The sequence below is a fragment of the Plectropomus leopardus genome, chromosome 12 (genome assembly GCF_026936395.1).
Source record: "Plectropomus leopardus strain MGB_pleo_1.0 chromosome 12, ASM2693639v1, whole genome shotgun sequence".
Lineage (NCBI taxonomy): Eukaryota > Metazoa > Chordata > Actinopteri > Perciformes > Serranidae > Plectropomus > Plectropomus leopardus.
Genome location: NC_142187.1, coordinates 16,976,773 through 17,000,479, shown reverse-complemented (window position 1 = coordinate 17,000,479; position 23,707 = coordinate 16,976,773). Strand labels below are relative to the sequence as shown.

General features: G+C 39.6%; 1 protein-coding gene across 2 annotated transcripts; it reads right to left on the bottom strand.

Moving 5' to 3' along the window:
• Positions 1-48: 48 nt before the first annotated feature.
• LOC121951268 (integrin alpha-6-like) lies at positions 49-21,664 on the bottom strand. 2 transcript variants are annotated; one of them, XM_088085312.1, is made up of 26 exons: positions 21,428-21,664; positions 16,802-16,929; positions 16,611-16,690; positions 15,265-15,526; positions 14,950-15,060; positions 14,634-14,847; positions 14,369-14,562; positions 12,019-12,116; positions 11,300-11,427; positions 11,128-11,217; positions 10,932-10,993; positions 9,926-10,068; positions 9,712-9,852; positions 9,497-9,612; positions 9,234-9,387; positions 9,052-9,135; positions 8,881-8,960; positions 6,700-6,777; positions 6,509-6,611; positions 5,046-5,216; positions 4,779-4,880; positions 4,549-4,659; positions 3,215-3,310; positions 2,583-2,711; positions 2,341-2,420; positions 1,217-1,356 (listed from the first exon to the last, which is right to left on the bottom strand). In XM_088085312.1, exons 1-25 carry the CDS (start codon positions 21,598-21,600, stop codon positions 2,376-2,378), a joined length of 3,093 nt encoding a protein of 1,030 aa, XP_087941438.1. In that variant the 5' UTR covers positions 21,601-21,664; the 3' UTR covers positions 1,217-1,356; positions 2,341-2,375. The 2 variants fall into 2 exon arrangements, with proteins under 2 accessions (XP_087941439.1, XP_087941438.1); XM_088085313.1 differs by lacking the exon at positions 2,341-2,420 and having other exon boundaries at positions 49-1,356.
• Positions 21,665-23,707: the final 2,043 nt, after the last annotated feature.

The window sequence follows — 23,707 nt, the reverse complement described above, 5'->3', positions numbered from 1 at the left end:
ACACTCATTCATGTGGCCTTGAATAATCTTATACAAAACATGAGGATATGGCATTTAAACATTTTATTTAACAAACTTTGTTCACTCTTACTCTTCCTAATTTACAGCCAGTGAATAAAATTATAAAAAGTGAATTCTGCAGGGACTTGGTAGTAGATTTATAATAGTGCTTATCTCTACAACAGGGCTGGGTCGATTCATCAACATAATCAATAACAGAAATGTGTTGATTTGCAAAACGTTCATCGGTGTGTAGCAATATAGTAAGCTGTGCTTTGACCATGCTAGTCAAAGCATGGATTCCTCCAGAGAGCGAGCTACAGCCCACAGCTGCAGCTAAATTGGCTTATCACAGTAGTACAACTGCCATGCACAGACACACGAAGCAAAGCATCCTGTAGTGGTTTGTTATTTACTTTTTGTCCCCACCAAAGCCTGATAAACTAGGTTTATCAATGTGGAATTTGTTTCTGTTTGTAGTACTAATTTTTGCCACCACTAACATTGCACCATAAATAACCAAACATTTTTTTTTAGCAGTCTTACATTTTCTGGTAACTTTAGAAAAAAAATAATCGATTGGGTGCAGCCCAACTCCTTAACGAACAACCTGAGGCACCTTGAACACAAAACACACTGATGGATCAACAGTTGAGGCAGATGAACATTTGAAATAATAAAAATGGGCTTTTAAATAAGCGAAATAGCACATTTTGAAAAAAACGTCAACTGTGTATGCGTTGCATGACTCTTTGGCCTGTAGGGCACGAAACAAAGTATTCCTCAAAAAGCAAAAATACAAAACAGCTCTGCAAACCTCAAAATATGTGCAAAAACTCTAAAAACACTCCCACCCTCCCTCCCCCCCAGTCAACACTGTGAATGCAGTAAATGTACAAAACAAGCTCTGACAGACAGTAGTTGTGAAGGACGTCTCCCACACTGCAACTCTACTTCCAGTGAATCAAACAGACTTTATCTGAGATCAATTCAGACCCTGAAGCAGAAAGTTTGATAAAGAATTTAGTCCCATAAATACTTTTCATTTCTCCTTTGTTTAACAATGATTTCTTTGTTTCTTGGTATTTACAATCCACACTGTGCAAAGACAAAAGCAGGGAATAATCAGTCGAATTGGGAGTTCATCAATAAGTGACAGGAAATCTGTGTGGAGTCGGATCTTATTGGCTGTTAAGAATAGTGTTCTTTGTCGTGCCAGGTTGTCATCCACGGCTTCTTTTCCAAGTTTTCCCAGTTACCATTTTTGGGGTTGATTGCTCTCTCCTCCCGTTTGATCCGCACAGCGCTGTAACTAGGAACCTTGTCTTCATATTTGGCACGTTTGAAAAAGCCACACTGCAGAGAAGAGAGAGAGAAATTCAGCACTTCTTTTGGGGAAAATCTTCTTTAAAGATATTCAGAGAAAGCAAAGATAGTTGATGAGATATTTAATGTCATCAGCCTGATTAACAGGCAAAAGCCAAAGTGCAGTGAATGCATTACAGGCATAGTTCAGATCTTTTGAAGTGAGGTTGTATGAGGTACTTATCCGTAGTCAGTGTTTTGCATACAGTTTGCCTCCAGTTTGGAGAAGCAGGCCTTATGCCTTATCAAAGCCAACAGACTCGACTGACAAAAACTATCCTATGGCATGTATGGATACATGTCCTATGTCCTATGGCATTTACAAGAGCATAGATAGCGCCTTCATTTCCCCCATCATAAAGGCCTGCCTCAGGACAATGTAAATTGGTGATAATATTCTAAATTTAGCATACACTAACTTTTTTTAGGTGGCTTAAATACAACCCTAATTCCAAAAAAGTTGGGACACTGTAAAACGTAAATAAAAACATTTTTAACCTATGTTCAATTGAATACAGTATAAATAAATAAATGAATAAACTGACTATGAAAAAGTACCGTATAAAACCCCACATCAGAAAATCCAAATTATCCCTTTAAGAGGTGAAGACAAGTCATCGGCACGTCTCTTAAAGAAAGGAAATGTAGAGGAAGAAACCTTCAGACTAAGTGACTGCATGTGAAATAGCAACAAAAAGAAAAAAAAAACAGAGTTAGACAGAAATTCAAAGAGATGCAGATCAGCCCCCATGATGCAGTTCCTCAGTCACTGATTATCAGCCATCACCCATGCAGGTAAACCATAATGATTCACACATAATCATGTGAAAATCTATCAGGCATAAACTCTTGGCAGCATTTATTCATGCCACAGTGTGAGAGTTGCTGTCTGTCTCATACCAGGAAGCACAATTTTCAGCAAAAAGGAGCAAGAGACAAAGTTTCACTCATTCATGGCAGGCCAGGTAATATTACCCTCTCTCTTTTTATGCATTGGTTGTAAGTCTCTCTTATTCTGAAAGGTGCTGTTTATTCTTCTTTCCAAAGAGTCCACACTGAGGAGAGGAAAATTTTCAGAAAATGTATGTTATTGCGGTCATGGATACCTACAGTTGCTCTGTAAATGAAACTTTATGAACTGTTTGTCACAAACATTCATTAAATGTTTTTGATAGCAGGGTCAGGATGGGTCCCTGCCCCTCGTCCTTCAGTCCTACCTTCCACAGGAGGAAAGCCAACAGGGCCAACAACATTAGCAATAACAGGATGGTCAGCACGATGATCCACCATGGCACTCCTCCTCCGTACTTGTCCGCGCGCCTCTCTGGGAACACTGTCAGTCTCACCTGGAGAACACGATACAGCAGCAGATGATGATTTTTGGATCTGAGTATTAACTACACTTTTATTGTATTTTTAGCAAACACATGTCTAGGTTTTTATGTTCATGCTATAGAAAACTGGTTCCCAACCTGGGAGTTCTGACCTCTACTAGGAGTCGCCAAAGCCTGACAGGGGTCGCAAGGCTTTCTTGATTTTAAGGAGTGTAAGAAAATTTAAAAAACATACATATATTAGGCCTCTATCTTATAATTTCATTCATTTTTTTAAAGACAACTAAACTATAGTTATTTTTAAGGTTTAGGTTATTGCTCAAGATCTAAACATTAAAACTAGAATTACAGCTTTACAGTTGTATGCTGCTGTGCACCAGTCAGTCTGCAGTTACATTCTACGTCCATGTCTGTCAAAACATGAGTGCTTCACAAATAATAATAATAATCATGTCCTCCTCTTGGATCCAGTACTGTCACATCCTAAATACTTTTTTTCTGTTGTTTTTAATTACCTGTGTCTCGGCATGCACCACTGTGTTCTTCGTTGTGCTATCGATATGCAGAGAAGCCGGCACTATCACCTCCACACGATGGAGCTTGGAATAATCCTGTTTGAAAGAAAAGAAGGAGGTAGAGTTTAATTGTTGTTGGGAATAATCCAAGAAAAAAAACATATGCACTATTCATTTGTGCAATAAGTCCTTTGACCTTTATAGAGGCTCTATGCTAAATTCAGAGGACATAGGTTGTCTGGACATGGTTCTCAACATTAAAGCTGCTGAGCCGGCAGCTAGCAAGCTAACGCTAATGAAACTATAGACAGCACTCAACAACAGCAACAGTGCTGAAAGAGCCAACAGTGTTGACCAGGGGGAACTTGAGGGTGGGAGCTACAACTCTGTGAATACATCATCCCAGTGTCAGCGGTAACCACCATGTGAGCCTGGTGTGGAGGGAGGGCAATACGCTAGCCAGTAAGATACACACATGCACTGACATAAACATGCTTATCACTTTACTTATCACAAGAACCTTGGATTATAACACACACAGAGGTAGTGTGACTTTGGTCGCTGCTTAGGACGCCATTACACCACTTTATTTTTACATAGCAAGTAGTGGTTAGATACTATATAATGGTCTGAATTTCATTACAAAACCTTAAAATAAAAAAAAGAAAATGAAGTCTCCTTTATATAATTCTACATGGAGGTTTTCTAGTAAGTTCCCTTTTTCATATGATGATGATTTGAGTGTAATTACAACATGATTTAAACTAAACATGTTGATGATAATTTATTTATCATTTATTTATTTATGTACAGGTTAAAAGTTTAAAATTCTAAATAAATTTAGAATTATGTCTGCATATTAAATTTTAGTAATTTGCTTCATATGTCCCCACAATTTTTGTTTGCCTTTAATATTACAAACCTGAGACTCTTGAAGAAGTTGAACACCTGGTATAGAGTGGCAATGACAATACTTAAAAGTTGAATTAAACTGTGACAATCTTGACAAATTAAATTGTTGTTGTTTTGTTTGTTTTTTTGGGGGGATGGGGTGTTTGTGTGACACCAATTATTGTGTTTTGCAATAGTTCAAAATAGTTCAAAAACTATCAAAAAGTAGTTCTTTACATATGTAGAACTGAAAGTATATGTAATTTTTGCCAGAGCCTCAATTTTTAAAAAGCAAGAAAATTAGAACAACCCACCATTAAATTTCAATTTTACATTTTAAAATTGCAATATATTTTATAATTTCACCCTGTTAGAACAGTGAGGCTGCTTCTCAATAGCACAGAGTTGCTAACCATCTCAAATCCCGATGTTTACTTTGTTACCTTTAAGAAGGTGCTGTTCCAGAGGCGAGACTTGACAGTGATGATTGCATTACTGCCCATGCCCCGCAGGGGGCAGCTTATCATCACACATTTTGCCCCCTTGCCACAAGACTGTCAACATAGAGAGAGGCACAAAGTTACCACTGGATTCCCCTTACAATGACTGAAAATGTGCATAAAATCTAGTAAGATAAAGCATGAGATTTTTATATCCTGAAGTGCAGTGTTACCAGAGTTTCAAAGTTCTTATTGTCAAGTAGTCGTGAAATCGTGCCCTCATTAGTTCCCTGGGTGTTTCCTGCTGCTCTTCGCGTCCTCTTGTTACTTGTCTCCTTTTAGCAGAGAAGAAAAAGCACATTTAACTATTCAATTTAACTTCAGTTCTTTGGTTAAAAAAATGAATCTATAAGTGTAAAATTGTCTGCTTTGTTCACCAAATACTGCTGATAAAGAAGAAAGTGAAAAAGTATACAACGCGTAAAAGTGGTGTCACTGACCGTCTGTAGAGGGTTGACCTCTGCATTAGGAGAGCACTCCATCTGTTCCACTCCAGTGGCGCTAATCTTCATCAGGTAGAGCAGCCACCCTCCTTTATCCGTCTTTTTTGGCCAGTTGATGTTGAGGGTGGCAGTGCCATAGTCTTTCAAGCCTTTTCCTAGATTAATTATCTGTAAAAACATTGGTACAAATTATGGTAAGAATTTACCAACTAAAGCACGTGCACTATACATGCAAACCCTCCCAATATTCCTGTGAGAGTTCTGTTTTTTCAGTGCCATCACCTGGTTTCCTCCTATGGTCACAATTCTTCCATAATCCTCCCAATTTATGATATTTTTTCCCCTTCATTATCACAAACTGTTTCTGACACTATATATGGTGTATAAACCGTATAACTCTAAAAGTCAACCAGTAAAACCATACAGCTTTACTGTTGTGAAGCGGACAAGAGTTTCTTGAGCCTCGTCCTCCTCAGTACGTGAGAGACGGAGTGAAATGAGTACAAAGAGAAAGAAATACTCAAAAAAAATTCATATATCCTGGAAAAATAATTCCAGTTCTGACATAAAGATCGAAGGGAAAGTGGCAAGCATGCCATGTTGATGTTTACCTCGAGCACAGGGGAATGGATGAAATGAACTGATGAAAACTGATACAAGTTTATCAATTTATATGAATATAATTTATACCAGAGATTCATGCAAGAGGACAAATCATTCTGTATCATTCTTTCGTCATTTGCTTTGTGACCTCTGCTCTTGAAATGTGCTAAATAAGTAAACTTATCTCACTCACTTACTTCCATAAAAACATGGATGCTTCACACACACAGATCACGGTGGGCACCTGAGATTATAGTAACTAATTCAGTACCTGGCCAAATGTCTCCCCCTCTGTTTCTGAAATATGATGTTGAGTAATGACCAAAGAAGTGTTTTTGCGATACATTATTATGTCACAGGGAAGCTGACCTTTGACCTTATTGATGTAACCACATAGTTGGCTTGTTATTGTGTCTGTTTTCTTCACATGGCAGGTAAACCCATACATACAATCTATGAATGTATTTCATGTGATGTGCAATGCAATGCATCAAAAGTCTCATTTATGTTTACTAACTTATGTACTGAAGCATGGACATTTTTTATTTCATTTCCCTTCTGGGATAAATACATTTTTCTGAATCTGAATCACTTGTCATAATTAGCAAATCAGTTCTTGAGGTATGGCCAAATACATGTCAAGTGAGGCTAGAGTGAATTTGACCTTTGACCACCAAAAAAACTCAATTTTGTTTCAAAACCCTCCCTATTTTTGAGGTCTTAAGGTCGGCATGTATAACATGTACATGCAGTATATGGAATTAAGAAACATTTCAATGAAATATAGGGATACATAAGAGGAAGTAGCAACTAAAGAAAGAAAATGACTCCTGATCTTGCAGCCATCCTGTACTCACTCTGAACTGGTGTGTGATGGCACTGCCAATGTCATTTTCAGTCTTCATGGCTGTCTCAGCTCTGGCCTGTCCTGAAAAGTAGACCTGAGATGGCTGGGCAACTCTGCAAAGACAGAAGGTTGCGATTAGTAACATAAATCTGTGCAGACTTGTGTGTTTGGCATGAGATCCTCTTCGTGTGCATTTCTTACCCTGATACAGACAGCTGCAATACGATGTTCACCTTTGCCTTCGCTTTAACAGGGGCTATTTTCCCCTGGCTGCTTGTCCTGTCAGATCAGAATTCACACACAGGCCAAGTCAGAAAATCTTAATGTACTACAAATGTTAAAGGGACAGTTCAGGTCATCCCAAAGGAAAAAAAATACATTTGAAAAACCTCACAGCATAGTTAGCCATAAATATTTACATCTTGACCATGAGTAGATGTATACTCCCTTTGCACAGTGATACCAGTGACGGGTGTAGTTCAGTAGAAAGAGAATAGTTCCTAAATGAAACTGCTTAACAAGGTCTGTGGATTATCTTGAGTAACCAGGTCATGATTTCTGGAAAGAGACATTGCTGTTGAGTTTTTTTCAAATTAAATTTTTTGGTGTTTTAAACACCGTAAGCCAAGTGCTATCGAGTTCCATTAAATTGGGCAGAAGGCAGACATTTCTCCGGCTAATATCTTTAACACTCGGAAACTCAACCCAAAACAATCTAGACTGAAAAATAGTATTACAGATGAAAGAAAGACTAGGTTGAAACCTAGTATATGGCTGGACTGTGCACACTGGTATCAATCTTTTTCCTTAAGGGACTTCTTTACTACCGCTGAGTACACTGAATGCGTATTTTAGGGATATTTTATGATATATTGAATTCATAACAATATCAGTAGAGAAAAACTGATAAATTGCACAATTAATCCAAATGCTTACAACAGGAAGTTTGTGTAAGATTATCTATTATGATGAATTTTAAGCAGATTATTTCCAGTGAATTTTGCATCAGAGATGAGTTTTCTTGATATAGGTTGAAACTTTTTATAGGATTCTGTATACCTGAAGTCATCCATTCTTTAAAGGCTTCATTTTTGAGAAATTCCTTTTGCCTGGCCATATTTTCTACGACAAGACAATGTTGTTTAGCAGAGAGTGAAGTCTCTGTGAATACAGCTTGTGTTCAGGTCCTCACTGTGGCCCATGAGATTGAAAAAAAAAAGTACACCTTGAACACTGATCTACACTTAAAATATATATATATAATTAAATTTGTTTATCTTCACTGAAATTAATGGAATGCTTAGATAGGCCTAATGTTCATTTTATTTTACATACTTTTTAATTCTTTAACAGCTCTTAAAATCAAGGAGGCCTCACAACCACCTGGGAAGCTTTGGCGCCCCATAGTGGGGTCTGGACCCCCTGTTTAGCAATCAGAGGTATATGAAATGTTTTGTTGCAGTCCAGCCCAAAATCCATGTAGCCTCAATACATGTTTAATGGAGAACGCTAAATTAACGTTATACACAGTCACACAGCTCTTTCTGTAGAGCTGTAATCTGCAGCTATGCCTGCTGATCATTAACACATCCTCCCTCTGCAGCTCCAGTCGGACCGGGGGATGAATGTCCCCGTGTGACTGGCGGAGGATGCACTGCCTTCGGCCACTATCGGAGCCAAGCTCCACTTAATATGAGATTGTGTTTCGTCCTATCGCTGCTAATTAACAACAAGAGAATTCTGTCACTGTGGCCTAACCCAGTCAGACACTGTAACATGTAATATTCACTTTCAGTTTCAATCAGTTTTTGATATTCTCTTCTCTTTATAACAGCAGCGGCACCTGTTCTGACACTGTAACACGCATTATTTAATAATGTTTTAATACATGTAAGGCTGGTGTCTGAAAGACACAGCTGTTCCTCAAAAAAACTGATGAGATGATCCTCTCTCTCATCGCTCCAAGACTGACATAATGACCGCAAATGGCTCATTAGCTGTCTCATTTGCTATTCCCACCATGCTGCCATGTTACACTGGTTACAGAAATACTGAATAACATGACAGTCAGCATGTCCGGGCTAATTTATTTTGAAAGAAAGAACAGCTAATGGGTAAACGGCAACATCACACCATCAGTCACACTAACCAACAGAGCAACTTCGTCACTCAGTCACTCACAAAGTTAAGCGTTTTAATGGCTGCCCCACATGCTGCATACCAGCCAAAAACAGGCGATTTTGATTTGGAAGAGAACTGTCCCTTGCCATGCATAATTAAGGTAATGGCATTACAGTCCTGGAGCACACTGGCTGTATTTGTAGAACTATTCATTCATATGGTGTTTTGCTTGATACAATTTGCAAGCTTTGATATACTTACGTTTCTAGCTGAAGATCAATCTCCACTTCTTTAGTGTCAGTAGAGATGCCTGATGTGCTCAGAATAATGTAGAAGGTTGTCTATGTATAAACACAGAGACATTATGTGAGTATTGTGAGTGCCACCTGTGTAGAAGAGGTAAACAGTGTCCCAAAGGTTTTTTCCTCTCACCTCTGAGTCACGTTTGAACGGGTTTCCAAGCTCACAATCAACCTGGGAACCGTTTCTATTGGCCACACAGGTTACCTGCTTCTCCTGAAATCAATAACATGTTACAATCAGAACTACAAATGCATGTGTGTGTGTGTGTGTGTGTGTGAAAGAGAGGGACTGACAGAGAAAGAAAGACTCACAGGTGGAACGTGGTAAGCGGAGTAGGTTAGGGAGCGTGGGAATGAGGCGACCAAAGAGGCCTCATGCGCATCATCTCCGTTCATATTTGTCACTTTGACCTCCAAAGCGATGTCCTTCTGGTTGCTGAGCTCGATCACCGGCACGTTGTCCTGCCTTTTAACAGAAAAAAGTTGTTAATCATGGACATATGTCATATAAACATGATATCATTGTGATAAAGGTGTGTGTGTGTGTGTGTGTGTGTGTGTTAGTTTCCACTCACAGATCTAATGGAGTGAACGTGTCTCCGTCAGCTGTCATGTAGCCGTAGCGATATTTCATCTGCAAGTTGCTCTGACAAACATTGTCACTGCCACACCCCTCCTTCCTAAAATTCAACTACACAAACACACACATACATACACACAAAAGATTACACAGAGTCCTGACATCGACTCTACTGCATGTCTATACAATGTATCTTTCATGCATAAGCACCATCGAGCGAGTTGGCGATGACTTTTTGGGGTCCAGGACAGGTTGCGGTTGAGTGGAGCTCTGCCTGCGTTTACGCTTTGCCTCCTTGATGTCCACGGACACATCGATGGGGATTCCGCGCAGCTTGTCTCGAATATTTTCCTGTAGAATGAAATAACATTACGCACCACCCAAAATCCACTTTAATTGAGAAATTTTCAGACAGAGTCAGTACCGGTATTGTAAGTTCACGTTTAAAGCACTCTTTTTTTCCTTTGCTGTTAATGGTGATGGTCCCTTTGGAATCAGTAAGGATCGCCCGGGGGATAAGACCGCTCTTTTTGTGGTCAGCATCCGCCTCAAGGGAGTATTCCACCGCTAGATGGGACGGAGACCGGGACATGAAAGGGAAGAGGAAAAGAATTACTGACCAGAAATGACTTTGTATCACTATAATTATTAAGTATGATAATATGAAGCAAACACACTACAAAGATGACATGTTGCTTTAAAGGGGCACTAAGCAGGAATTCCCTGAAAGAAAGGAAAAAAAAGCAACGTATAGACTCTTTATTTGCTGATGCTCCTGGGCACGGTGTGCAGGTGAGGTCAGGACTTATAAAGAGGTAGCGACCAGATACAAGACTGTAAGAAGCAGGAATTAAGGGTGCAGCTATGGAAAAAGAGTTACTGCCTTGCAGTTATTTGCCTTTGTGTACCTCAAGTTGCAGTTACAGTTTACATCCAGATCTGTTCAGATTTATGTGGCCATGGCAGTTGACAATGTTTCAAATATGGATGTTACTGCAAAGAAGTTTAATACTCTAAAACACAGTGCTTCAAACACATCTTGAGCACAGCAGCACAGACCTTTGGACGTTTCCCTCAATCATTTTTCTGTATGACAGTTGTGTAAGATTTTGTCTTAATACATAAATTCTTGAGTCACAGTCAAAAACATTTTGTAAAGTCAGGGTGACCTTTGATGACCAAATTCTAAAAAGTTCATCCGGTCCAAGAGGACATTTGTGCCAAATTTGAAGGAAATTCCTTCAAGGAGTTCTTGACATATTGAATTCACAGAAAGGGACAGAGAGACAACCTGAAAAACGTAACACCTCTCTATCGACCGCATACATGCATAAAAAGCTTTCATTTTTGCTGCTGATACCATTTACAATCCATGACCAACAACTTCTGAATAGTATACTTTAAATAAAGAGAAAGATGGCTCAGCTTACTCAATTTGGGAGTGTAGTTTTCGGGACTGGCAGTGTAAGTGAGGCATGTCTCAACCTCCAAGCTGGGGACACAATGCAATTTAACCACAGTCAGACACAGTACTGTTAGAATATTTAAGTTTTTTTCTCATAAGTATAATGAATGACCAGAAATTAATAGAAGCACCAATTTAAAAATATATATATATACACTTACCAGAAGTTGTTGCCACAGTTCTTCTTGGTGAGGTCGATTTCCTTAGGTGTGAACGTGATTTCCTTCTTGATGTCAATAACAGGACGCGATCTGAGGACAATGAAACTCAAGTAAGCAACTCTATAACCATAACCAGAGACGTACAGTGTAAAAAGTCTTCAGGTTTGCTCACTTGAAGACAAAGACAGAGTCAGAGAGGGATCCGACAGCCAGGTCAGGGTAGGAGTTCTTATCCAGGTCCATGTTGCCTGCCAAAGAGTAGCCAAACTGCTTCACTCCAAAAGACTTGCCTGACAGAACCTGAACAAAGACAGACACATGTTTTGATTACAGCATCTTAGTGTACAGTATGCAGTCATCAAATTATCCAATCAAAAACCAACTATTAAAAGCCATAACTTAAATTAACCATTTTGGAAGACTGTTTTTTTAATATGTTTTGTTGGCTTGTCTTTCTAGTTCAAAGATTTGTACTTCTCCCACTGTCGCGAAGACAACAAGATCACTTTTCCTTGGAGCCTCGCAACTACCAAAAACAAAAGATACACTGTATTTTGCTTGGAAATAGTACCCAGTGGCAAATACAACAGCATAGTGAAACAAGGCTGATTGGGAACCAATCTAAACACTGATGGTGTCATGGTGGTGTTTTTCTGTCGCCATTAATTTGTGCAATCAACATTTACTTCATAATAATTTAAAGTGAAAAAAAATCCTCTATTTAAACTTTAAATACCTCTTTCACGAGTTAAAAAATGCATTTATTTGTATTTAACTTTCTTAGATGCAAACAATACATATTTGGACAAAATGTACATGCATTTTTGACAATGGCAAATAAGAAAAATGCAACAAAAGTTAAATTATTTATTGCATGAGTTTGTTACATACCTGTGCAGCTGTTTCAGAGCTGAGACCTGTGACTGCTCCATGGTAGATGTAAACTTTGCCTGCATTATTGTCATCATAAGGAGCTCCCACTGCAAAATCTGACAGCAAGAACAACAGTGACTGCCGGGACTCAAAAATGGCGGAGGAAAAAACAAGGGGGAATAAACTCTTGATGTCTGCTATGGAAGGTGCAAGCTAACAAAAATAACATACATTTCTACAACTTTAAATTCAATTACTATTATTATTATTATTATTATTATTATTATTATTATTATTATTATTATTATATAAAAATTTAATCTCTTTATTTTTAGCACTTGTTATTCTTAATTACTAACCTAAAGCGTTAACACCTAGTTTCAGTCACTGACTACATTTATGTGCATTTTTTCCCAAGAATTGATATTCCACCAATATTCACATTTACATTCAACCATGCATTCTCTAATATGTGCCCTAACATATTGTTCATCACATCAAAATGTTGAAAAGTGAAACAGCTGGAGCCACATGTGCCTTTTTGCTTCACTGCATTGTGATAGGATTTGTTCATAGTTTTACACTGGTCTCTCTCTCTCTCTCTTTCATTCCTTCAACCATCTTCTTGAAAAGGTTGGCATTGGGATATTTGTGCATATCCAAAAAACTGTTGATATCCAAGTCTTTCGTCATGTTTAAAAGTTGGTGTGCTTCTTGCACCTAAAAACTCAATAATACGGCATTTCCCATGTCTTGATTGGAAAATGCCTCATTCAGAAAAAGGCCTTATTCTGAAAATCCAAACAGAATAAGCTGTTTACATGACCCAACTCAAATTCATATTGTTCTCATATTCAGAGTAATAGTATAATATTTGTGTGCATGTAAACTAAGTGACTGTGGCTGTATGTGTGTTAATATCCCAGCCAAACTGAATTTTGCAGTAAGTAGTCAGCCCTGAAATGTGGCAGCAGCTTCATCTTAAGTACTGCATGGAAATCCTGCAAATGTTTCTCAATAAAAGCCTAGTTAAGGGGCTTTAATTTGAAACAGGAAGTGTTGAGATTGTATTAACAACATAATGCAGGAACAAACAAAAGACCAATCAGGAGGAGAATAAATTTCTAAAATATCATCAAATATTGGGGCTGTACCAGACTCAGTTATGTTAGTCGAAACAGATTTGGCTGTTCAGTATGATAATTTGTTGGGGTTTTTTTCCATTTTGAGTTCTAAAGTTTGAATGTGCTCAGCGAGACATTCAATTTGTAAGTGGCATTCACATATACGGTAATCAAGCTAACATCCCTACAATTAATTGGAAACATACAACAACATTTTATGCCATCCCCAGATCAAGTAAAAGCCAGAGACTGTATTATACTGAGTTGCTTTGCGCTATAGATTCACCACCTCTAAGCAGAGGAGACAAGATAATTTGATCACTGATCCTTACAGCGCTAAGTCACTCCTCTGTGCTGCAGCATTGTGTTGGTACTGCTTATACCAAAGAGTAGCATGAAAGTCAAGCACGCCCACTCCACTGTTTATTTCTGGGGACCAAATTGTCCCCAGAAATAAACTGCACTGTACAATGACTAGAAAAAAAATAGACTGCTCAATCTGAAGTAATTTCTGTTGAGTGAGGAGTTTCCGACTGATGCTTAAAATCTCAGACCTACAAGTGGCAACCCTCAGCAATTGAGGTGAATTTTCAGAATTTATTAGTATATTTCAATAAATAAAAGGGCATCAAAAAAGACTAAATGAAGCTCTAGCGAAAGCGCAGTCAGAAAGAAAATACTTCTCATGCTTTGGCCTGTTTTTTTTTTCTAATACTTTGAATTTCACTCCTAACACCTATGCTAACTCACTTCCTCGAGCTGTCATTGTCTGGGACTGTCAACTGAGTCATCAGCTGTTCCACAGCTGATTCACAGCCAACCATTGGCACAGTGACTTACTCTCTTCATTTACATATCACCTTATTGATTCTAATTTTAAACATGGTTCTCCTTCTACCTTTAGTTCTCTCATACTGCAGCTGTGAGCAGCCGTGCGCACCCTTGAGCTTGCCAATATGTCTTTTAATCACAAAAATTCTCCCTGGTGTCCAAGCACTAACAATGTCAAAAATCATCTGTTTATCCACCTACATTTTATAATAAACATCATCTTTGCATCATCATCTGTCTCTCCTGATTGAACTCACGGTAGTGTACATATGGATACGCAAAAACATTACAGCCTTGTTAAGTACTATTTTACCCACCGCACATGTGAAGTATGCGTTTTTGTTAGGTTTGTTTAGGTTAAGTCTTTAAAATGTACATTTGGTCATTGGAGTTATTTAGCTTACAAGCCTCACCATGGAAACCATCCAGATTAATGTCTCCCAGGTTTTCCACGGCCAGGCCGAACATGGAGTCCTGAGGTCCGTCTATCCTGGTGGGCGTGACTTTATTCCACTTCCCGCCTTTGTTGACATACACATAGACGGCTCCTCCTATTTCCTTGTCCTTCTCAAAGTACTGAGGTGCTCCAACCACGATGTCCTGCCAACTGACAAACAATTCCTCGTTCATGAGTATACAGTAAGAGCAGTAGCAATTTTCAAAGCAAAGGTTACTCACCCGTCCCCATTAAGATCCAGTACAGTAAGATCGTAACCAAAAGATGAGGCAAGCCCTTCCCCTTCCAGGATGTACTCCTCAACCAAGGTGCTGCTTGTGTCTCCGCCTTTCTTCAGCAGCACCACTGCTCCGCTGTGGTTTGCTCTGGGAGCTCCTGCCACAATCGTCAGCTGGTCCTTCTTGGTCAGACTTTTCGACACGTCAAGCGAGAAACCTATTAACAGAGACAAATGGGCATAAGGTGCTTGAATGTGGGATGATAGAGCAACTGAAGTAATGGTGCGATGAATGAATGGAGAAAGCGAGCATGTTTTACCCAGGTAGCTGCTGGGAGGAACAGAAAGCAGTTCACTTCCCGCCTCAAAAGGACCATCCTTAATGCCACTTAAAAAGAGGTCCATTTTCTTTACTTCCATGTGTACGAAACCTGAAGGGAAGGGAACGGGGAGAGTTTCCTTGTTAATGAACAGCAAACATCAAAACTCATACAACAGTTAATAAAGCACATGTGCAGTTAAGTCTATTCACAGTAAATGTCTTGTATAGCTTATTTACTACCCATAAGTTGTTACCTATCTTCTACCCCCACACCCACACCCACACCCACACCCACACACACACACAAGACTACCTTTCCAGTTATATACTCCAGGAGCCCCAAAGATGAGATAGTGGAAGTCTGTGTCGAATATGGCAGAGATGCCCTGCTGGCAGGAGCCAAACATCTCGTGGCCTGTGCCCCGGTTCTCACAGAAATCCCATTGATCTCCCTCGCCAAAGGAAGACTCGTCGATAGTCAAGGACTGACTCATCACATAGCAGCGACCGAAAATGTCACGGGACTCAAAGGCTGTACCCATCTTGACCTGCTTTTGGTAGCGATGGGCACAGGTCTGTCAAGGAAACAGAAACACACAGTTGAGGTGCTGTAACCCACAAAATGACTACCGACACTTGTCGCTGCTGCTGAAGGGCGTTACGAGCTACACATGAAAGTTGAAGTGACCTTCACTTCACTTTCATCACGCAGTAAGGCGTCAACCAATCATGAGGTTTGTTTCTAGTTGTGGTGCTGTTATTTAGTTTAGTTAGCTGACAGCTATGCTAGCTTTATGTATAATACGATGCACACAGCGATGCATTGGGGCAGTGAAATGTGATGTTAAAATGCAGCTCAGACATTGATCAAAAGCAGAGATGTTTTTATGACCACATACAAACTTTAGATGACGCTCAGTCGAGTTGTTTTGTGGCAAGAAGCAGACACACATAAGCCTGTGAATATGTTACTATGGTAACGAGCACTGAAATGACACTTCAGCGTCAACTCAGTGAAAATGTAGCTGGTAATGCTGTTGTGTTCTCGCTGATAGTGTGAACAGATAATCAGCTAGATGAAGGATTTTAGTTAGTTATCATAGAAACAAGCTGAGCACAGGTTAGTGGCACCTCAGTTACAGCCCCTGCCATGCCGCACTGCATACAAGAAACACCAATTATTCAATGTGAAACTGCTTTATTCAGTGTTTTTTCCTGCTTTGATGACCTCGTTCCTTTGTTATGGGGAGGAGGAGAACTCTACAGATAATTTGGCTCGCAGTATATACCTCCTGAATGTCAGCTGGGCTAGGAGCCCCTCTGGAAAGAGCTGAACAGCATCAGAGAAACACTGTTTTTTTTTAATGAAACTACTTTTTTTCAGTGTTTTTACTGGTTTAAATCACTGGGTTCATTTGTTTTGTAGAAAAGGTGACCTCTGCAGATAATGCATCAGTAAAAGCCTCCTGAACATCAAACACTGAGGGAATCCTCACTGAGAAAACTGACTGCAATAACAACTGTTTTCACTGAGAGACCCCAAGTGGTAGAAAATTATATATTGTATGTTGAAATGATTAATCAGCTATCAAAACAGTTTGCTATATAAAATTTTAGTCATAAAACTTAAATGTCGGATAAACAGACACACAGTCTTACCACAACTTGGCCTCCTGGCCCCTGACTGTTGACTGTCACTCCCATCCACTGGTTCTCTTTGCTTTCTGTAGTTGGATCCTCTACACAGAAATAAACACAAGAATATCGTGACAAAAATATCGGGGGGAAAATGTGTGTTAAATAGCCGAAAACATATAACAGAAATGCACAACTGACAGTAGATATCTCACCTTTGTTATCAAAGTCGACTCTAATGCAACCAGTAGAGGTGGACATCATGTCACAGCTGTAAAGACCTCCTGTCACTTTAGATTTTTGACGACTCATGGCTCTTGCCCTTGGGGCACCAACCAGCAGCCTGCAACAAACACAGATGCACGCATGCACACACAGACAGACAGACAGACAGACAGACAGACAGACAGACAGACAGACAGACAGACAGACAGACAGACGGACACACAAATTATTCTGTTAAACAAACAAACATTAATCAAATGCACATTGTAAAAAAGGCTCACACAGCAACACCCATGAGTACTGCCATTTCTTCCAATTGCAGATTATATTATCACATACCGGTCTACATCCACACATCCACCACCAACAGATGTTTCATGTCATCATGGTCCTACTGATTTAAAGCCCCCTTTCAAACGCCTGCTATAGATGACTGAACCAGGCTTTCTATGTCTCTTCTCTCACACACACGCGTGCACACACACACACGTACACACTACCACACAGCCATGTAAGTGCGCACACGCGCGCGCGCACACACACACACACACACACACACACACACACACACACACACACACACACACACACACACACACACACACAGACTGTAATTGTAAACCAAGAAGATGGGCAAATAACACCCAAGTCTCTACTGTGAGCATCCAGTTCCCTGATTTCCTTCAGAGTAAATCAAAAAAGTCAAAGACATCATCATTACAACTGATGTTTTTTGAATGTTTGCACTGTCAATACATCCATCTCTCTCTGTCAGCATGTCCAGAAGCTCTGTCTGGCTCGCTTTGTCTCTCTGATGACCTCCAGAGTTAATGTTGGATAGCACATAGACTTCACCAGATGAGATTAAGCAATGCCATTTTTAACTGGAACACAAAGCATCCTCAGATAGGCACAATGTCTGGGAGGGCATCAACAGACATGAAGTCAGAGTGAAGAGCTGAGGGCTAATGTGATCAGCATGTTTGCAGCATAGGCCTCGCTGTTCAACACTAACTGCATGTGGGAGAAGATTTAAACCACGGACACAGGAAGTCAGGAGGATGAACGGAAAGAGCTCTGACGAGACACACTGGACTCTGGGAAATAGGGTAACTGGGTCTGCCGAATTAATGGATACTGTAATTTCTACTTCTACATGATCGCATAGTGATTAGGGATGCCAGAGTGAAAAAACTAGCGTAAGGCTAAAAACAAACTACACTACGATTGCATGACCTAACATCCCTGTGACAACAACACGACAACAAGTTTTTGGCATGATGACATTCTGTAGTCTCATTTCGACACGCCTTTTTGAGACACATAAAAGCTTCAGATTTTAAAGTGGGGTATTTGCTGATCTATTTTATGTCGTAGAACAAACAGTGAAAAAAACAGAGGAGGGCTACCCCATGATGGAATCCACCATATAACGTTGTTTACAGTAGCTACATGGGTCGACTCATGGCTGAATAACATAACATAATGTGATTAAAGGTAACGTGAATAAAACTTACACAGTTACACACTATGAGTGTGGAACTTGTACAGAAAATACTGACCACAGCTGAGTATTTTGTTTTATTCTATTTACATCTTCAGCTGAAACACTTGCAAGATGTTTGAAGTCGTTTGCATGGACTTTGACAAGCTCATGAACAGAATTAGGATTTCTTTGTCTTTCTATTGCTATTATTTCAATTATAATTGTTTTGAATTTACCTAAGATTTGTGAAATGTTTTCCTGTTTTATATATGTTCCGACAGTAAATATTAGCTTAACTGTTTGAAACCTGGAGCAACATCACTTATCTTGTGCTGCTTCCAGAAGCATTTGACATTGATACCTGAGCAAATTGGAGTGATTTGGGTTTATTTTTTTCCAAAAACATAGGTAAAAGGGTAATGAGCAGCTTGGTAAGAAATGCTCCACAAATTGCAAGAAATTAGTAGATTTAGAAAATTATTTATTTTTTTGGATTGTTTTGGGGGGATTTTTTCCCTTTATTGATAGGACAGCTGTAGAATGACAGAATATGAGGGAGAGAGAGGGGGAATGACATGCAGCAAAGGGCGAGAGGCTGGAATCGAACCTGGGCCGCTGCACATGCCTCGGCATATCGGGCACACACTCTAGCAGGTGAGCTTGAGGTTGCCCCTAGAAAATTATTTTTAAAAAGCCATTTAAGAAAAATTAGCTAGGGTAAAACTATATTTAGAAAGTGTGTAATTTCTGGAAATGGATTGAAAGAAATGCCAGACTTTTTTCTAGCGTCATAATTATGGATATCGCCTGATTTTTATCATATTAACAGTTTTATCTGGGGCACAACCTGTTGCTTAGCAACGGCCAGCGGCTCTTGATCAACTAGACCTCCAAATAGGTTGCAGATCCTTTGCCAAGATCGAGCCCACTGAGTCTGAATAACAGCTGATATTTGGTCCCGACATGTTAAACTGATTTATTTTCCCCTCAGCAGTTTTTCAGCCATCACCTCTTTCTTGTCCTCCTTTTTTTCTCTCTCTTTGACGTTCGATATCCTCAACTAACCTGAGTGGAAGGGTGTGTGAGGTAGGGCTAAACTGAAGTCTCGTACTTTTAAACAGACAATAAGCACTCAAACACAAAATTGACTGAAATACCTCAGACAGCATGACTTTTACAATAGTTTAGCACGCCGGCATGTCTCACTTTCTTCTTTCACGTTATCCCTGTATTCTTTACTCTTCTTGCTACATTTACATTTCTCCAGAGCCAGTTAATTTTTTTACACACATTCACTCTCTCCCACACACTTCTCACATTCGATCTAAACTCTTAAACTTTCCTAACCTCTCACTCCTCCCTCCCCTTTCCTCTCATGCATTTTGCGTTATCCTTCTTGATTTTATTATACAGACCGAGGAATGCAACACATGCTACACACACACACACACACACACACACACACACACACACACACACACAGACACACACTGACGCACATACAGTCACATCAGCTCCTGCCTTCTCCTGCAGGTACATGTAATCCTCATCCCTGTGGGGCATGAAAGATACTGGGCTTTATAAAACTGAATAACAATTGGCATGCATGGCTGGCAGGGATTGAGGACACAAGCACATACACGCCAACACATTTTTTAAGAAAACGTGGTGTTGCAATACAAGATAACATAAATCACCCTCAGTAACATAATTTATTTGTCTTTTTTTTACCTCAGGTTAGGAAAATATCAAGCTGCCCACGGACCTCTCTGACACTGTTCCAAGTGAGTGACAACGGGGCAACGCCTAAGCGCTCAGCCACAGCATGCATCAGCATCATTAAAACAAACACTCACAGGCAGCACATGTGCATACACACAAATGCACATTCCACCTTTTACATCAGCCATATGAGCACTGTCACTTGCAAAACAAACATAGCTTCCTGCTCCAACATGAACACAAACATTAAATTTGTATTATAATGTAACACAAACGGGCTAATGATCATTCAAACACATCAATTTTGCTATGATCAAGGACACAAACTATAAGCCCTTGTTCAACAAACTATTAAACAATACCATATAGAACTGTAATTTGACAACAGATTGTTACAAATAGCTCTGCATCACGGTAATTAAACCCACTGAAAACCTACCCAAATTACACCTCTCAGATTTCAGGGTTATATTATTATGTTAAAGGTCCGGTGTGTAAGATTTAGGGGGATTTAGTGGCATTAAGTGGTGATGATTTGCAGAATTTTAGGTGGTTTTCTTGCTGATCAAATCCCAAATTCCCTAACTTTGCCCCATGAATTCGTTCTAACTAGTCAAATTGTAGTTTTGACACATTAAAATATTGTGTAACATGAAAATTGTTTAACTGATATCTTCAATTAACATTTCCACTAGAGAAAGCGAAATCACTACTGTGAGCCCTATTAATTAAATGTCTACAGGGCAACCCATAAAGGATATCCAGTAAAAACTCACAAACAAGTAACCTGGAAGGAAAGATTCAACAAAGATTACCACTTTGTAAGCCTTGGCTAAATTTACAGCAGGTGGGAAAATACAGTAAAATATTTTGAGAAGCTGTGGAAAATGGCTGGCTGTGATATAATGGAAAACATTTTGCTTAATGCTTTGAAACTACCTGCGACATACCTGACCAAAAAATAATTACGTAGCATTTGGCACTGGCACTTCTCTAGCTAACCTAAATGTTGTCTGTAACAGTTTAAAAGGGATTTTTCATCTCCTGCAGCAGCTCTAACACTCTTAAATAAACTTGCAGCTGTTCATATTGCTGTGACATTTAATTGCATGGTTACAGAAATTATTTTAATGAGCGTTTCCATGGCTAGGATGATATAGAGGTAACATTAACTGCCTCCTAACGTGTTATCTCTGAAACAAAACGGTGTAGCTTGGGGCGTCCAGTAGCACACACAGCGGGCACCCCATATACAAAGGCTGTGACCTTGCGGCAGCGGCCACAGGTTGGATTCCAACCCTGGCCCTTTGCTGCATGTCATCCCCTCTCTCCCCCTTTCATACAAAAAGCTGTCCTATCAAATAAAGGCAAAATGCCCATTAAAAAAACTGAAAAGTGTGGCTCTTACATTCTCTTATCTACAGGATCAAGCTGCTGGTGCATGGCAAGAGAGAAGCCAAATAAACTCCCAGAATCTCCAGTCTTCCGCAGAGCACTGAGGTCCAGGTTAAATGCCGACAGCTGCCCACATCCCAAGACAAAAACGACCATTGACAGTCCACAGATAATCCGGCCCTCCATGAGGTAAAATTAAAACTCCACTTGAACTGTTGAAAGGTGAGTCCTTACTAAGGTGCAAGGTACAACTGACTGAGGGGAGACTGATTAATTTTTTTGTACTTTATTTGCAACTGCCCCTCCCACTAGACTCTCCTGGCACACACATATTGTAACACACCTCAAATTGCATATCTAACTTGTATTGACAAGAATATTTTAGTTGGAAAAGTTCAGTCTCTTGTTATGCACCCTTAGGCGCTGCGCTGATGGCTTCTGACGTTCAACCACACAGGACAGCCAACAGTGGCCTGTAAATACAAGTACACGAGGAGCTGCTGTTTTTCTGGATAAAAAGAACTATAATATTTATGTTTCCTTACCAGTTTCATTGAGACTTTTTCATGTATAAGGGTTTATGGTCTATGTTGGATAGAGACAGTTTTTCAGTAGAAAGAAAACAGTTCATACATTAAATTGCTTACAACAAATATGTATTTTTGATTTTGGGGTGAACTGTCCCTTTAAAGACTGGGTGGGAGTGTAAGAAACATGACATGATGTGAATGTTCAGAAACATTATGAAAATGATAACGATCGTCACTCTTTTAATCAGGTATTGGCACGAGGCCCAGAAATTGTGCTGGGTTGTGAGCCAGCGACTGTCTGATGCCCAGAGCCATTTAGAAAGCTTGGAGATCAAATACAGCAAGGCCAAGAGACTGGTCACAGAGTACCAGAGCAGGTATGCATCCAGTCCAGTAACTGGAAGTTGAAATTTCAGAGAGGATGAGAGGGAGAACAGAGAAGCAGACTTGTGAGGAGAAATGGTGGAGAAAGATAAGCTGCACAGAGACAATTGAAAGACTGCAAATCCAGGTGAGAGGACACTTCTCAGGCCTGTATAGATTTACTGTACTGAGTCTGCCATTTCTAAGTAGTTGTAGTTGTAATTGTTTCACACTGCTCATCACAGATAGCACAGTTAAGGAGAAAAGAGCCTGCACCTGAAGGGAAAAACCACTCTGCGAACCCATCAGTCAGATAATTTACTGCAGTTTATGTGGATGTGTGTCACTTTGACTTTGTGTAGTTGCTGGCAAGTAAAAAAATACAAAACTATTAATACTTACAGTTTTGATAGAATTATTCTCATGGATTCAGACCAGGAAAAATTCAACACTTTTAGACCCAGTTAACTGAAAGAATTACCTTAATGGTAGTGCTACAGATGAATGAAAATGCTTATGTCATCATGTGGAAGTTTATTATTTGAAATAAAGCAGCACCTGTTTAACAGATTTATTTCTAACATAATGTGTCTTTTATATATTTTATTCTGCCATTATGTAATATGTTTTAGCCAAAAAGCTTCTTAAAATGTGTAAATACGACAAACCTAGGATATAAGCTTTTGAATATACCACCCCCTCTAGATGGAATAACTTAAAGAGGGACCCGAAACTGTCTGAGCTAAACACTGGGGGAATTTATGTCACTTTTAAAAGATCATGTAAATAGCACTCTTGGTCAATGTGATCACTACTCTTACTCTCACTGAAAGCGAAAATTTCACACATCGATATATTTGACTGTTCTGTGTTGCATTTTATTTGGACGTTGTGCTCAGTCTTTGTAATGTGTGATGGTTTACATGTGTCTCCTTGTGTTTATTGTTGACACCCTCTTGGAAAACAGATATTAAATCTTTTACCTGGTTAAATAAAGGCTATATCTGTCTGCATGTATATAAATAACCTCTCAGACAATTTCCTCAAACAGGACTCCAAAGACGAATCAGGTTTGTTTTGATATTGCAATGATAAACTGAACAAAGCACGAGGACAGCTATGTATGCTCTTCCTGGATGAAAACATCTGTTGTCACTATGACAACCATGGAGGCATTTGGCTAAAAGTCGCTGGTTAACCGGCCGGTTAACAGGCCTGGTCGACATTGGGGAACGTGGCACTCATAAACTGTGAACCAGCTTTGCTTTAATACATAAAAAACACATGGAAGTTGAGTACTCACAATAACAGAGTTTGTGTCCTGATGTGTGCATCTCCAAGCCAGGCGAAATGAACTAGCGGGCTGATGGTGGTTTTTCTCCCTCGTTGCCAGAGGAGTT

Excerpts from the sequence above, each read along its gene's own strand:
- LOC121951268 (XM_088085313.1), bottom strand. The coding sequence starts at position 21,600 with ATGGAGGGCCGGATTATCTGTGGACTGTCAATGGTCGTTTTTGTCTTG. Across the intron at positions 12,117-14,368 it reads TAATCTGGATGGTTTCCATG|ATTTTGCAGTGGGAGCTCCT; the intron begins GTGAGGCTTGTA and ends TCTTGCTGTCAG. Across the intron at positions 2,712-3,214 it reads TGGTGCATGCCGAGACACAG|GTGAGACTGACAGTGTTCCC; the intron begins GTAATTAAAAAC and ends CGTGTTCTCCAG.